Source organism: Garra rufa, chromosome 3, assembly GCF_049309525.1.
Source record: "Garra rufa chromosome 3, GarRuf1.0, whole genome shotgun sequence".
Lineage (NCBI taxonomy): Eukaryota > Metazoa > Chordata > Actinopteri > Cypriniformes > Cyprinidae > Garra > Garra rufa.
In genome coordinates, this window is record NC_133363.1 from 51,740,558 (window position 1) to 51,755,967 (window position 15,410).

General features: G+C 34.7%; 1 protein-coding gene across 1 annotated transcript in view; it reads left to right on the forward strand.

The window, feature by feature from the left end:
- Positions 1 to 866: 866 nt before the first annotated feature.
- znf638 (zinc finger protein 638) overlaps positions 867 to 15,410 on the forward strand; it is a 50,790-nt gene continuing 36,246 nt past the window's right edge. The window contains exons 1-2 of the mRNA XM_073836656.1: positions 867 to 933; positions 6,643 to 6,707. Of these exons, the coding sequence (XP_073692757.1) occupies positions 867 to 933; positions 6,643 to 6,707 (132 nt within the window). The remainder of the gene's footprint in view (positions 934 to 6,642; positions 6,708 to 15,410) is intronic.

Below are 15,410 nucleotides of genomic sequence, written 5' to 3' on the forward strand. Positions count from 1 at the left end.
AAAAAGAGTTTTGTCAAGCCTGAAATGATGAACCAACAGATTTATTATACAAAACATATTGCGTTAGTGGAACAATCACAGAGACACCACATTTGCTAAGTTTTTCTCAAAAGTACATTTGTATTTTGCTTGAACTGATCACAACTCATAGTTTAGTGAACTGTCAATAACAAACATCTATAACATGATGCATATTAACAACAGACGTTTCTTAAGGTTAACAGCTTTTGATGCATGGCAACTTGTCTACTTTTGACAGATAGAGGTAAGGTTGAACTGCGGCACTTGGCAAAAGGGTCCACCAACTTAAACTTAGAACAAAACAATAAGTGTGGTAAGGAAGATGATCCCTCAGTACAATAACCCATGCAACTGTCCCATAGCCAAACACCAGTGTGATCAAGATGACTGTGACGACTACAAAAGCCTTTCTCTTCTGTTGATACGCTCCTTCTTTCTCTTTTCCGTCCCCAGGCTTGGGCCTCTTCAAAACCCACAAAATCATGAGAGTGCAAGATGAACACACAACCAACATTGCAGGAAACAGTCCCATTGCAAGCCATACAGGCATTTTCGGGTAGGAATTCACAATAAAAGATCCAAGAACCAGGATAATCAGCCAGACAAGCACAACTAATGGTAATTTCATCTTAGGGTTTTTTGTGTATTTTAGGTAAACCAACGGATGGACCACAGCAAGGTATCGCTCCACACAGAAAACGGTTTGAAAGAGTGGTCGACCCACCAGAAATGTACTGCACAGGAAAGTAGAGGAAAGAATAAGAGCTTTCTTATTAAGCAGAGCACCCAAGACAAAAATACAGAGGGAAATCTCATTAATGATCTCAGCAACAGACTGATTCAAAATGACAAAGTCTGAGCACGCAACACCTGGCGTTCTCCTCACCAGCCACAGAATCCAACAGTTCACAGGTAAGAAAAGGATGGTGTTGAACAGTAAGCTGACGGTAGTGAGAATATTTCCTGGATAAGAGTCCATGCACTCATAAAATGGATCAGCAGAAATGTTCCTTTTAAATTGGAGGGTGCAGTTAGATAAATCCATAGTGTTGTTCACTGCCATATTTGCTCACAAGTTCCCTAGTTTTCTGTGTGGAATAGACGTTCAATTAAATCAGTTCATAAGACTATATCAAATACTGTACATTAATGATCCAGCTGCATTATAGTTGGCGAAATTTACAAATCAGTAAGACACAACATATTTGATCTTCATGATAAAACATACACAACAACATACTCCACAAACTTCACAGGCTTTCATTGATGTTTGATACTTAAAAGAGAAAAATGCATTCACATACTCACACATGGTTATCTGTGCTGTCTGTGTAGGGTGTTGTGATAGTCTGTATAAATATATGTCTGTGTGATAACCCCACCTCTCATTCATATTCAAAGAGGTGTATGAGGAAACTGGAAAAGAAAATATCATGCAGCTAAGCAATTGTTGTTTGGTACGAAGAATCAATATAACCTAAATTTAAACACAGTTCTTCTACTTTGAAGATATACATTTGAAGAGAAGCACAACGTTGATATCGTAAGAATATGATAAACAATGAAAGACTTTAAACTTTTGAGTTGCTTTAAAAAGTTTATTATTTGGAAATGCAACATGACAGGTCTCATAATGTACAGTTATTTACGCCATTTCTGTTTGGACTATTACAGAGTTCTCATAGGTTTGTTAATGAAATGTTTTATTTGTCCATTTGTACATCAAATAAAGCACAACACTGAGAATCTGCAAAATGTTAATTATTTTACAAAAATAAGAGGCATCATACAAAATGCATGTTATTTTTTTTATTTATTACTGACCTCAATAAGATATTTCACATAAAAGATGTTTACTATAGTCCACAAGAGAAATAATAATAGTTGAATTTATAAAAATGACCCTTTTCAAAAGTTTACATACACTTCTTAATACTGTTTTGTTACCTGATTGATCCTCATCTTTGTTTTTTTTTGTTTTGTTTTTTTGGGTGTAGTGATAGTTGTTCATGAGTCCCTTGTTTGTCCTGAACAGTTCAAATGCCTGCTGTTCAGTTTTTGGATTTTCAGTTTTTTTTTTTTTGTATTTGAACCCTTTCCAGCAATGACCGTCTGATTTTGAAATCCATCTTTTCACACTGAGGACAACTGAGAGCCTCATATGCAACAATTACAGAAGTTTCAAACGCTCACTGATGCTTCAGAAGGAAAAATGTGGCATTATTAAGAGCCAGGGGTGTAAACTAATGGTAATATACATAATGAAGATGTGTACATTTCTCTTATTTTGCCTAAATATCTTTTTTTTTTTTTTTTTCATTTAGCACTGCTGTTCAGACGCTACAGAAGATACTTTTATTATTTCCCAGATTTCCCAGAAGACAAAATAAGTTAAATTCACCCTGATCTTCAAATTCAAATTCCAAAAGTTTTTACCCTTCGGCTTAATGTCTTGTGTTTCCTTCTGGAGTAAACATCTGAACATAAAGACGGTTCTCAAAATCATACAGTCATTGTTGGAAAGGGTTAAAAACACGAAAATGCTGAAAAATGCTCCTCAGGTCAATACTAAATAAAAAATAACATGCATTTTGTATGATCCCTCTTATTTTGCTAAAAATAATTGACCTGTAAATGTATGCTGTAGTATGCAAATCCTTCAGTAGCTATAGCTATTATATTTTTCAAAACAGATGTTGATGTACGAAGTAATGAGATTTACATGCGCTATCACTATTAAGTTAAAGACGGATGTATTCAAATGATCATATTGTTGCCATCTGTGCTCTACAAAAACAACGTCAATGTTCTATTTATCCATGTTATTTAATAAACATAAAAAATGAATATAAGCCACAACCTTTAAATGTAAAAGTTAAAGTTTACACTTAACATTATACATTATAACTGCTTTTCCAGTTTTGTTTTTATAAACCAGATATTCATAAAAATAAGGATTCATGTCACTAACCCTATATGTGTCAGTATTTTGTCCTGTCCTGTTCAGTTTTCCTAGTGTTTTTCCCCCTATGTTTCTAGTGTAATAGTTAGTCTTTGTCTCCCCCTCCTGGTTTTGTCTATTTTGGTTTAATCATGCCCATATTTGTATTTCCCCCTCGTCATCTCGTTATCTTGTTTGTTACCACGCCCTATGTTCAGTGTATTTAAGTCTGTGTCTCCTCACTCCCGTTTGTCCGTCGATAATGTTACATGTTCTCTGTTCATGCTCCAGGTTTTTGTTTGTAGATTCAGTGTTTTGTTTAATAAACTTTGTTTATTCATCTACTCCGGTTCTCCTCCTCCATCTCCACTCCTCAATCCCCCAGACTGTGACAATATGCCTTTAAAGGAATCTTTTTTTCAAACATGGCAGTTTGTTGTACTTGGACAAATACAAGAGAGGTTGTGTTGCACTACTTGGTCTCAAAAACCACATGCTAATGCCTGCCCACAAACAAAAAGTGTCATATGGGACGTCTTCCTTTATAAATACCACTACTAACAATAAGAAATAGGACAAAAACAACTGAACTAGAATGCGTGTTATGATCCAGAAGGACCACTTTTTCTTTTTGCGCATGCTTTCTTTCTCTTTATCCCCGGGACTGGGTTTTAACAGAGCTTTCAGCACTCCTAAACTACAGGCGGTGATGCACAAGAGACTAGCTGTGAGAAAGATACTGTAGGTTTGCAGTGGGATTTGCGGATAACTGAAAATGGCATATGCACCGAAAGACCAGGTCACCGTCCAGGCCATTGCAACACACACATATCTGAGCCTCAGAGTGCTGAACTTGTGGAAAAGCACCGGATAGACAACAGCAACGAGGCGCTCCAGACAAATCAAGCAGTTCATTGTGGGCCGTCCAGGTATTTCCCAAGCATGAACACAGCTATGTGCATGGTCCAAGTAACTTCAAAAACAAGTGACACGATACACATGAAAAAGCCTAAGAATGAGATAACTTCCATTACAGACAAGGCAACTGTAAAGACGTCAGTAGCTGGAATACCCTTCCCTTTAGTCAGCTCTTTGAAGCATATAAAGAGAATCCAGAAATGTAATGGCAAAAATAAAATTAGGTCTAGAAGTAAAGAGCTCAGCGCTATGACAGTCCCTGGGTAAGAGTCAAGACATATATAGACCTGGAACGTTTGGTTGACAGAAATAGTGGTGTTCATGTTTACATCCAAACTGCTTTTGCTGAAGTCTACGAAACATTAAGAGAAATAATACTTAAAGCAATTTTCAACTTTTCAAATTAAATGTTTTTTTAAGATAAAAGCAGGGATCACAATAATAATGGCAGTACAATAATACATCAAAAGTGGCCCACTAACCTGGTTGAGCCTTTACAGGAGCCTTGAAGGTTTGTGCCAACCTGGCCAACAATGTTTCTGAGGCACCTGTGAGATCTGATACATTATGAAATGTGTGCCTGAAATGATCATATCTTATTAAATAATTAACGTTTGTAGATTCTGCAAAGTGTATGTAAACTTTTGACCTCAACTGTAAACGATTGAAAACAACATGGAACAAGCTAGAAACTTCTTTGGCAAAACCACATTTTCAGACAGGGTCACTTCCATCATATATTGATAAATTAATCTAAATTAATTATATAACACATATAATGAACTGCTCAGTCACAACCCTCAAAGATCTCATGTTTCTCAAATTTTAATTTGAATACAGAGATAAATCTACTGTTGACATATCTAAAAGACTGATATACTCTGTTTGTTTGTTCTTGTTGTTACGGCAGACAGACCAAAAATCTGTTCTTCAGAATAGTCCTTCAGGTCCCACAAATTTTTTGGTGTTTCAGCATTTGTGTATTTGAATGCTTTCCAACAATGACTGTATGATTTTGTATGAAACAATGCATTAAGAGCCAGGGGCTCTTTTTAAGGTCAATACTAAATAAAAAATAACATGCATTTTTTGTGATCCCTCTTACTTTGGTAAAATAATTAACACTTTGCAGATTCTGCAAGGTGTATGCAAACTTTTGATCTTAACTCTATAAGATTAAAAACAACATGGAACAAGAATCTTCTTTGGCAAAACCACATTTTTAGACAGGGTCACTTCCATCATATATTTATAAATTAATCTAAATGCTGCTTAGTCACAACCATCAAAGATCTCATGTTTCTCGAATTCCAATTTGAATACACAGATAAATCTACAATATCTAATAAATTTGACCGTGGAGCCACATCAGAAAATCTCCCACTGATGCAGTGATTTTCATCTCATTTTACTTCTGCTATTTACGCTTCATCTAACACTTTGTGCATTATGAGCAAAGCATCATTTATAATCCACTTCAAGCGTCTTTTCTGTTCTCAGTGTGTCAGTACTTAAATGAATCTCATATCAGAAAAGTGTTCATAACCAGAATCTAACCTTCCTAGAAAAAGTGCTAAGCCTGTCTCTGATGGCACTACTTGGCAAGGACATTATCAGATGACAATAATAGCACCTCTTCTCATCCTTCTGAAGTTTAATTGTGTGTATTATTGTGTGTATTATTTTGTGTTATATTTAGTACAAGCACTTTAGGTGTCAACAGTGTTGTCATGCACTAATGTGCTCTTTCAGTTTAAGAGCTTCGCTTTTTCCTGCACCTGCACCATTTTTTAACACTGTCTTAAAGAGATAGTTCACCCAAAAATGAAAATTCTGTAATTAATTACTCACCCTCATGTCGTTCCAAACCCGTAAAGCATTTGTTGATCTTCTGAACATGCATTAAGATATTTTTAATAAAATCCAAAAGGTTTCTGACCTGGAATAGACAGCAACGAAACTGACGCATTCATGGCCCAAAAAGATACTAAAGACATAGTTAAAATCAGGACAAACAAGAGACTTATGAACAACTATCACTATCAAAAAAAACAAAAAAAAAACCAGAGCTGTTGATCATTCAGGTAACAACACAATAAGAATCAAGTGTATGTGAACTTTTCACCACGATCATTTTTATAAATTCAACTATTATTTTCTTTGTGAACTATATGTAAACATCTTTTATGTGAAATATCTTTTTTAATGTTCAATTTATCCATGTTAATAAAGACCAAAAATGAATATAAATCAAGCTTATCAAGTATAATCACTACAAAACCTTTATTTTAAAAGTTAAAATTTACAATTAACATTATAAATTATCGCTGCTTTTCCAGATGTTTTGTAGGAGGTACACATTAAACAAAATCTGTTATATGCATTATTTTCAATCACTACCCCAGTACATGAGGGAAAATAAGTTAACATGTCTCATTTTTATAAACCAGATATTCATAAAAATAAGGATTTTTGTCATACATTAATCTTAATTTAAAGCAATATTGTTTATGTTTTTTTCAAACATGGCAGTTTGTTGTACTTAGACAAATACAAGAGAGGTTGTGTTGCACTACTTGGTCTCAAAAACCACATGCTAATGCCTGCCCACAAACAAAAAGTGTCATATTGGACGTCTTCCTTTATAAATACCACTACTAACAATAAGAAATAGGACAATAACAACTGAACTAGAATGCGTGTTATGATCCAGAAGGCCCTCTTTTTCTTTTTGTGCATGCTTTCTTTTTCATTATCCCCAGGACTGGTTTTTAACAGAGCTTTCAGCACTCCTAAACTACAGGCGGTGATGCACAAGAGACTAGCTGTGAGAAAGATACTGTAGGTTTGCAGTGGGATTTGCGGATAACTGAAAATGGCATATGCACCGAAAAACCAGGTCACCATCCAGGCCATTGCAACACACACATATCTGAGCCTCAGAGTGCTGAACTTGTGGAAAAGCACCGGATAGACGACAGCAACGAGGCGCTCCAGACAAATCAAGCAGTTCATTGTGGGCCGTCCAACCAGGTATTTCCCAAGCATGAACACAGCTATGTGCATGGTCCAAGTAACTTCAAAAACAAGTGACACGATACACATGAAAAAGCCTAAGAATGAGATAACTTCCATTACAGACAAGGCAACTGTAAAGACGTCAGTAGCTGGAATACCCTTCCCTTTAGTCAGCTCTTTGAAGCATATGAAGAGAATCCAGAAATGTAATGGCAAAAATAAAATTAGGTCTAGAAGTAAAGAGCTCAGCGCTATGACAGTCCCTGGGTAAGAGTCAAGACATATATAGACCTGGAACGTTTGGTTGACAGAAATAGTGGTGTTCATGTTTACATCCAAACTGCTTTTGCTGAAGTCTAAAAAGAAACATAAAGAGAAATAATACTTAAAAAGCAATTTTCAACTTTTCAAATTAAATGTTTTTAAGATAAAAGCAGGGATCACAATAATGATTCAAGTCTACATTGATGACATGGTGTTAAGGCAATACAATAATACATCAAAAGTGGCCCACTAACCTGGTTGAGCCTTTACAGGAGCCTTGAAGGTTTGTGCCAACCTGGTCAACAAAGTTTCTGAGGCACCTATGCCTGAAATTATCATATTTAAATGCTTCTGGAACAACTGAACGCCCACTTGTGCTATTAAATTGAGATTAGAGATTTCAGTGGGACTGCTACGTAATCAACCCTATTATTATCAATCATTTTTAGACTTGAATGTCATTAAAACAGAACTAAATTTATTTCCATTCATGTTGTCTTGACAAGCAACATTTCATTAGTTAAAATAACAGATCAGGATCCTACAGGGAATAGGTTCTGACAAAGCAATTTACAGGCCTTTAATGTACAATTTTGAATGTACAATGTACAAATGGCCCTGGCTCACTTTGTGCCCTAGGCGAGATACAGACAGGAATAAAAAGTCGTAGCTAGAATCTTATTAATATAGTATTAGAAAGAAAAAGAGCTTTCAGAAAAAGAGCAACTCTGACCTTTTTAGATCCTTTCATATTCCATAGGGCAAAGGTCATTTGAGTTAGCAACAGTGCGATGAAGGTGACAGAATTTGAATTTAAAATTGACATGAAAATGGATGCCACAGCATTTTACACAACACCTTTTAACCATCATGTAACTTAATTCAAAGATACAAATCAAATACAAACTGTTTTTGGGTGTTGAATTCATCACCATCCTTCCTATCTATGCTGATATGTATAGTACCTTTAGTACTAACAAACTCAACAAACAAACTCAAAACATATGTGACCCTGGACCACAAAACCAGTCATAAGGTTAAATTTTACAAAACTGAGATGTATACATCATTTGAAAGCTCAATAAATAAACTTTCTATTGATATATGGTTTGTTAGGATATGACAATATTTGGCCGAGATACATATATTTGAAAATCTGGAATCTGAGGGTGCAAAAAAATCAAAATACTGAGAAAATCACCTTTAAAGTTCTCCAAATTAAGTTCTTAACAATGCATACTACTAATCAAAAATTACATTTTGATATATTTATAGTAGGAATTTCACAAAAAAAACTTCATGGAACATGATCTTTACTTAATTTCCTAATGATTTTTGGCATAAAAGAAAAATCAATAATTTTGACCGATACAATGTATTTTTGGCTTTTGCTACAAATATACCCCAGCGACTTAAGACTGGTTTTGTGGTCCAGGGTCACATATGTGAGTTTAATGTTGTACATTGTACATTGCTCATTCAGTTCCTCAGACTGAAAAAGTCTTGTTTTCTAGCAGAAATATCTAAGCCTCCTTAAAAGAAGATATTTTCACATGAGAGTCAAAAAATGTCTGTTTAAAGTGTTTAGAAATGTTACTTTTTCACTTGTTTAGGTATAAATCTATTAATTGATATTTTCCAAAAGTAATTTTTTTTCAGTGCATTTGTGACAAATGCAAATTACATGTATGGAAATTATAGTTAAAAACTTGAGCAAATTATCTCCATTTTCTCCTTTTAAAATAATTTTTGGTCTGCAGGTGGTGGTTTTACTATGGTCAAATAAATATATGGTATTGTAAAAATACATATTATACAAGTGGTCAATCATCTAGAATTATGTAAACATATAGTCTTTGTACATGCCATCACATCTCAAAACTACTTTTGAAGATTTAGTTTGAACATAGTATTAAGAATCAAGTGTATGTAAACTTTTTAACAGGGTCATTTTTTATAAATTCAACTATTATTTCTATTATTACTTTTCTGAAGAACTGATCAGTTTAACTGTTCAGGACAAACAAGGACTCATTAACAACTATCACTAAACAAAAAAAAAAAAAACTGTTGATCATTCAGGTAACAATATTAAGAATCAAGTGTATGTAAACGTTTTAACATTTTTATAAATTCAATTATTATTTTCTCTTGTGGACTATATGTAAAGGTCTTTTATATGAAATATCTTATTCAGGTCAGCACCAAACAAAAAATAACATGCATTTTGTATGATGCCTCTTATTTTGGTAAAATAATGAACATTTTGCAGATTCTGTAAACTTTTGACCTCAACTATAAACAACATGGAACAAGCTAGAAACTTCTTTGGCAAAACCAGTTTTTTAGACACTGGTCACTTCCATCATATATTGATAAATTAATCTAAATTAAAGATCTCATGTTTCTCAAATTCCAATTTGAATACAGAGATAAATCTACTGTGTTGACATATCTAAAAGACTAATATACTCTTTTTGTTTGCTCTTGTTGTTACGGCAGACAGACCATTTAAATGATGCATCATATTGGAAATTAGTTTGAAAAGCATAATATAGGTTCTGCAAATAAATAATAAAAATTACACATACAGTGATACACATATAAACATATAAACACATATAAACAGTTGAGGTCAAAAGTTTACATACACCTTGCAGAATCTGCGAAATGTTAATTATTTTTGATTTAGTACTGACCTGAGTAAGATATTTCACATAAAAGATGTTTACATATAGTCCACAAAAGAAAAAAAATTTTTTTTTAAATGACCCTCTTCAAAAGTTTACATACACTTGATTCTTAATACTGTGTTGTTACCTGAATGATTCACATCTGTATTATTTTTGTTTAGTGATAGTTGTTCACTTGTTTGTCCTAAACAGTTAAACTGCAAGATGTATGTTAACTTTTAACCTCAACTGTATACAATTGAAAAGCTAGAACAAGCTGGAACAAACTAGAATCTTTGGCAAAACCACATTTTTAGACAGGGTCACTTCCATCATATATGTGACCCTGGACCACAAAACCAGTCTTAAGTCGCTGGGGTATATTTGTAGCAATAGCCAAAAATACATTGCATGGGTCAAAATTTTTGATTTTTCTTTTATGCCAAAAATCATTAAGAAATTAAGTAAAGTTCATGTTCCATGAAGATTTTTTGTAAAATTCCTACTGTAAACATATCAAAATGTAATTTTTGATTTGTAATATGCATTGTTAAGAACCTAATTTGGACAACTTTAAAGGTGATTTTCTCAGTCTTTTTGATTTTTTTGCATCCTCAGATTTCTGATTTCAAATAGATGTATCTCAGTCAAATATTGTCCTATCCTAACAAACCATACATCAATAGAAAGCTTATTTATTGAGCTTTCATATGATGTATAAATCTCAGTTTTGTCAAATTTAACCTTATGACTGGTTTTGTGGTCCAGGGTCACATATTTATAAATTAATCTAAATACTGCTTAGTCACAACCCTCAAAGATCTCATGTTTCTCGAATTCCAATTTGAATACACAGATGAATCTACAATATCTAATAAATTTGACTGTGGAGCCACATCAGAAGATCTCTCACTAGTACAGTGATTTTCATCTCATTTTACTTCTACTATTTACGCTTCATCTAACCCTTTGTGCATTATGAGCAAAACATAATTTATAATCCACTTCAAGCGTCTTCTCTGTTCTCAGTGTGTCAGTACTTAAATGAATCTCATATCAGAAAAGTTATCATAACCAGAATCTAACCTTCCTAGAACAAGGTGCTAAGCCTGTCTCTGATGGCACTACTTGGCAAGGACATTATCAGATGACAATAATAGCGCCTCTTCTCATCCTTCCGCAGTTTAATTATGTGTATTATTTTGTGATATATTTAGTACAAGCACTTTAGGTGTCAACAGTGTTGTCATGCAACTTTGGATATTTGTACTGTATATCAATTAAAAGCCAATACAGCATATACAGTATCTGTCTAATGTGCTCTTTCAGTTTAAGAGCTTTGCTTTTTCCTGCACCTGCACCATTTTTCAACCCAAAAATGAAAATTCTGTCATTAATTACTCACCCTCATGTCGTTCAAAATCCGTAAGGCCTTTGTTCATCTTCTGAACACAAATTAAGATATTTTTAATAAAATCCGAGAGCTTTCTGGTCCGGCATAGACAGCAACGAAACTGACACGTTCAAGGCCTAAAAGGTAGTAAAGACATCGTTAAAATAGTCCATGTGACATCAGTGGTCCAACCGTAATTTTATGAAATTACAAGAATACTTTTTGTGTGCAAAGATAACAAAAACTGACACAGAAGAGTAGAAGTTGTTATATAATGTCATTATTTTTGTTTTCTTTGCTCACAAAAAGTATTCTTGTAGCTTCATAAAATTACGGTTGGACCACTGATGTCCCATGGACTATTTTAATGATGTCCCTTACTACTTTTCTGGGCCTTGAACGTGTTAGTTGCATTGCTGTCTATGCAGGGTCAGAAAGCTCTCGGATTTCATCAAAAATATCTTAATTTGTGTTACGAAGATGAGCGAAAATCTTACGGGTTTGATGGCAAAATGCATATTAACAAAATAAACTTTTAGCAAATAAGCATTTTAAATGTATTTAAAAATCTTAATTTATTTTAAAAATCTTAAATTAAAGCTGAATATCTTTATCCACCTTATTTTTCAATGCAGAAGTAGACCTATGGGTAAGACTTCTGATTCGTTATCCGCTATAGGATATATAGGATATATATATACAAACCAGTATGTTCATAATTAAGATAATACATTCAAATAATATGGTAAGACACACCAATGTGCAATATCAAGCAGCAAAACAAGCTGCTGTGCAGCTAAGAATAGCTGGACATGAATGAGACCGGAAGCCAGACCCATAAAATTTACAAGTGGCCTGCTCTTACAGCAAAAATAATGTGGACATAGCAGAGAAATTGGAAATATCAGACTTGATCTAATTAAAAATCTAATTTTAAATAATAAACAGAGCAGTTCCAAGAGGATCCTCACACCATTGGTGCTTGGGCCCTAAAAAGAACATGTACAGGAAAGAACGGGTTTCATATGTTTAACAGCACTTTCATTTGTTCAGTCCACTACATTTACAGCCATGCAGTTTCCTTTTCGCACAGTAAGAGTGTGGTAATTGATATCTGGTCAACAGGGAGGGATTTACCACCAGTGCTTGTAGGGGGCAGAGAGACAGATGAACCTGTCCACTCACACAGGACACACTTATTAGGATATTCCATCTCTTGAGCCTCCAGTGACAGCTGAGTTTGAGTGGAGGATAAGTTTGCATTCCGGATCTGATTAAGAGAATTCATAGAGACTTTGTAGAGACATAGTTGCCTAGGCAAACATTCAAATAAGTAATGGATTGTACAACTATAAACTTATACTACGATTTGTCATGTTCTACAATGAGCTTATCCATCCATCCATCGATCCTGAGGCCTAGCAAACCTCAAAGCTTTTAAAGCGCTGTCTTGTAATTCAAATTTTCATTCCAATTCCTTTTAATTTAAATTCAAATTGCAATTAACATTCTATTTTCTAATGCTACCTCAGTTCAAATTTGAATTTTATGAAGCATTCTAAATGCAATTCTGAATGGTGAACTATAATTCCAGACTATAAATGTTGGACGATAGGTGACATGATCTTGAGGCCTTGCAAAATGGAGTGCTGCTAATCTTACTAGTGGGATATTTTAAATAAATAGTTAAAATGACTCCAATGAGAGATCTTGTGATCGTATCTATTTAAAATAAAAATTTGCAAGAGATTGAGCCAACACATGGGGTCAGCATATAGCTATGAGAGCAAAACAGAGATATAAAGAGAGAGAGGAATGGGGGCATAGGATATAGAAGGAAGGAATGTCTCTTTAAATTACCCTTTGCTACCAAGCAGGGAGAGAGGCAAATACCATACCTCTCTCGCTCTTTCTCTCTCTCTCTCTCCCACAAGATCACCCTTCTCTCCCCTCCCTACAGACGTCCGGCATGTGACACTTTGGCCCAGCTACACCAGCTGACTGATCCGGATGGCAGAAGCCGTGTGGCTTGAAATCCCAGGACACCCTTTGCAATCCCACCCTGATCTTTGATAGATGTCAGAGAAGACACCTAGGATGGATAAATTTGTTGTTTTGAGACTTTTCATTTTTGTGCAGCATTTGAAAGTGTCATTTTTGTCAGCTTGATTTTATCAAATCATTTGTTGAAGAAAGATCATTTTCTACGATGCACGTCAAATGAAGAATTTCTACCTACAGAGCTCTGGATGTTGTCATTTTTTTGGAACTTATTTTTTGTGACCCGTTACTCTCAGCGCTTATTTATTACCCCTTCACCAGGTCATTTTGTGTATCAACCCATAAACAATAGCCTGTTTGCACCTCCAGGTAAGGATCAGCAACCAATCAATCATCCTAAGACTATCCACAACAACCAGCATCCCATCATGTGTTGATTTCTCATCAATTAGACACTTTTTCATCCTGCTGAAAGCATTCTGTGAACCTCAGACTCTGTGTTCCTGAGGGCTGGCTTATTTGTGGATTTTAAGGTCTTTTTGGGGTCAAGAGCAGGTGTGAGTGCTACAGGAGCACATTTGCCCTCCATTCAGCTTTTCTGGGGTGGAAGCATGATAATGAGCAATAAGAAACTAAATTCCCAAGATGGCACAACAAATGCTATGACAAATAACAATGTCAACAAACAGGCCAATAGCCTGGCTCCCTTCTCCCAACCAAATGTCCCAAATAGGTAAGTGGAGATGTGTTTTAAAACCAACCTTTTATGCTGGTTCCAGATCAGTTGTAATTTACTTCAAGGCAGCAGTCGACCCAGAAAATGTGTGGCTTGAAATGCTGGACATGAAAAAGAGAGAACAAAAAGAATGTCATATGTGTTTGTCTCCCTTCTTATGCCGTTTAATTCGCTAACCTATCTGGATGTGAGATTTGTTGCGTTTTGTGTCCTGCTCATGTGCCTGTTTTTGGTTGTCTTGTCCTAAACTTTGTGTTGACGATGAATCAATTGACTTTCTAAAAGTACAGCAACTTTTCAAATGGGTTTTAGAAATAACTTACCTACATTGCAAAAAAATGATTTTGTTAAAACAAGATAAATGCATTCAAAGAGCAACAATAGAGGCGTTTTCCAGAGAATTTAATACCAATGTAGTTTTGACTTTTCCATTTGCTTTTTAACTATAAAAAGTTCAGTTTTTCCAGTACACTATGACAAAACACACTTTTGTTCAAGATACAATATATGAAAACAAGTCTTAATGTCTTAAACAGTGTTGCTCATTTACATGTATCTTGTTTTAATGATTTTTAGATAGTTTAACTGAAAAACAAGACTAAAATACTCATTAAAGAATAAGTTTTTCTACTGCGTAGTCTTATGAAATGAACTAGCAATAACTTGAATATGATTTGCAAAGTCTTTAAAAGGATTTTTGGCAGTGTCACATCAAATCTAATTTACTAGTGAAGGCATTTATAATCATAGACTAGTCATGTCTGGTTTCATTCCTTTCGTGTGAGTCAGTATCCCCTGATAGCAATAGTCTAATTATATAATCCATGTTGTATTCATTTATAATGGTCCTTAGACCAACTAGCATGAAAAACAAGCAGCTCAAAGGGTTGGTTTTCCGCTGCCTGACTAGCACCTGTTGTGTCTGCAGTTTACAATGTCATTATCATGTATAAAATGCACTCTTGGACCTTTTAACCCAACATATGATCTAGACAAAGTCAGCCTGGTAGTTGTTTTAATGTAGCTGTAGAAACTGTTACATTTAGGATAACAAGAAAGATGTTTTTAATACATTTGAGACATATTTAGGAAACCCCCCTCTGTTCCTGCTAGCTTCATAGCTGTGCATTTGCGGTCTAGATTTCTTGTCTTGATCACATGACTAGAGGATACTGTTGCTTACTTCATGTCGCATTCCTCTTCTCACTCAGCCCAGATTAACACTGGTTCAGATATCATTACACATACAGGATCTCCCACATTATGAAAGAGACAATCAGAGCAGAACAACAACCAACATTAGTCTTTAAATAAATCTGTACATTTCATTTTAATTTTTGCAGTATTTGCTATATGTTTCATGATTATGGACTGATTGTTGCTTTGGTATGTTCCCCTCCATCCCCGGCTGAACTGGTTGATGTAACCCACTAATTCTGTGGATGA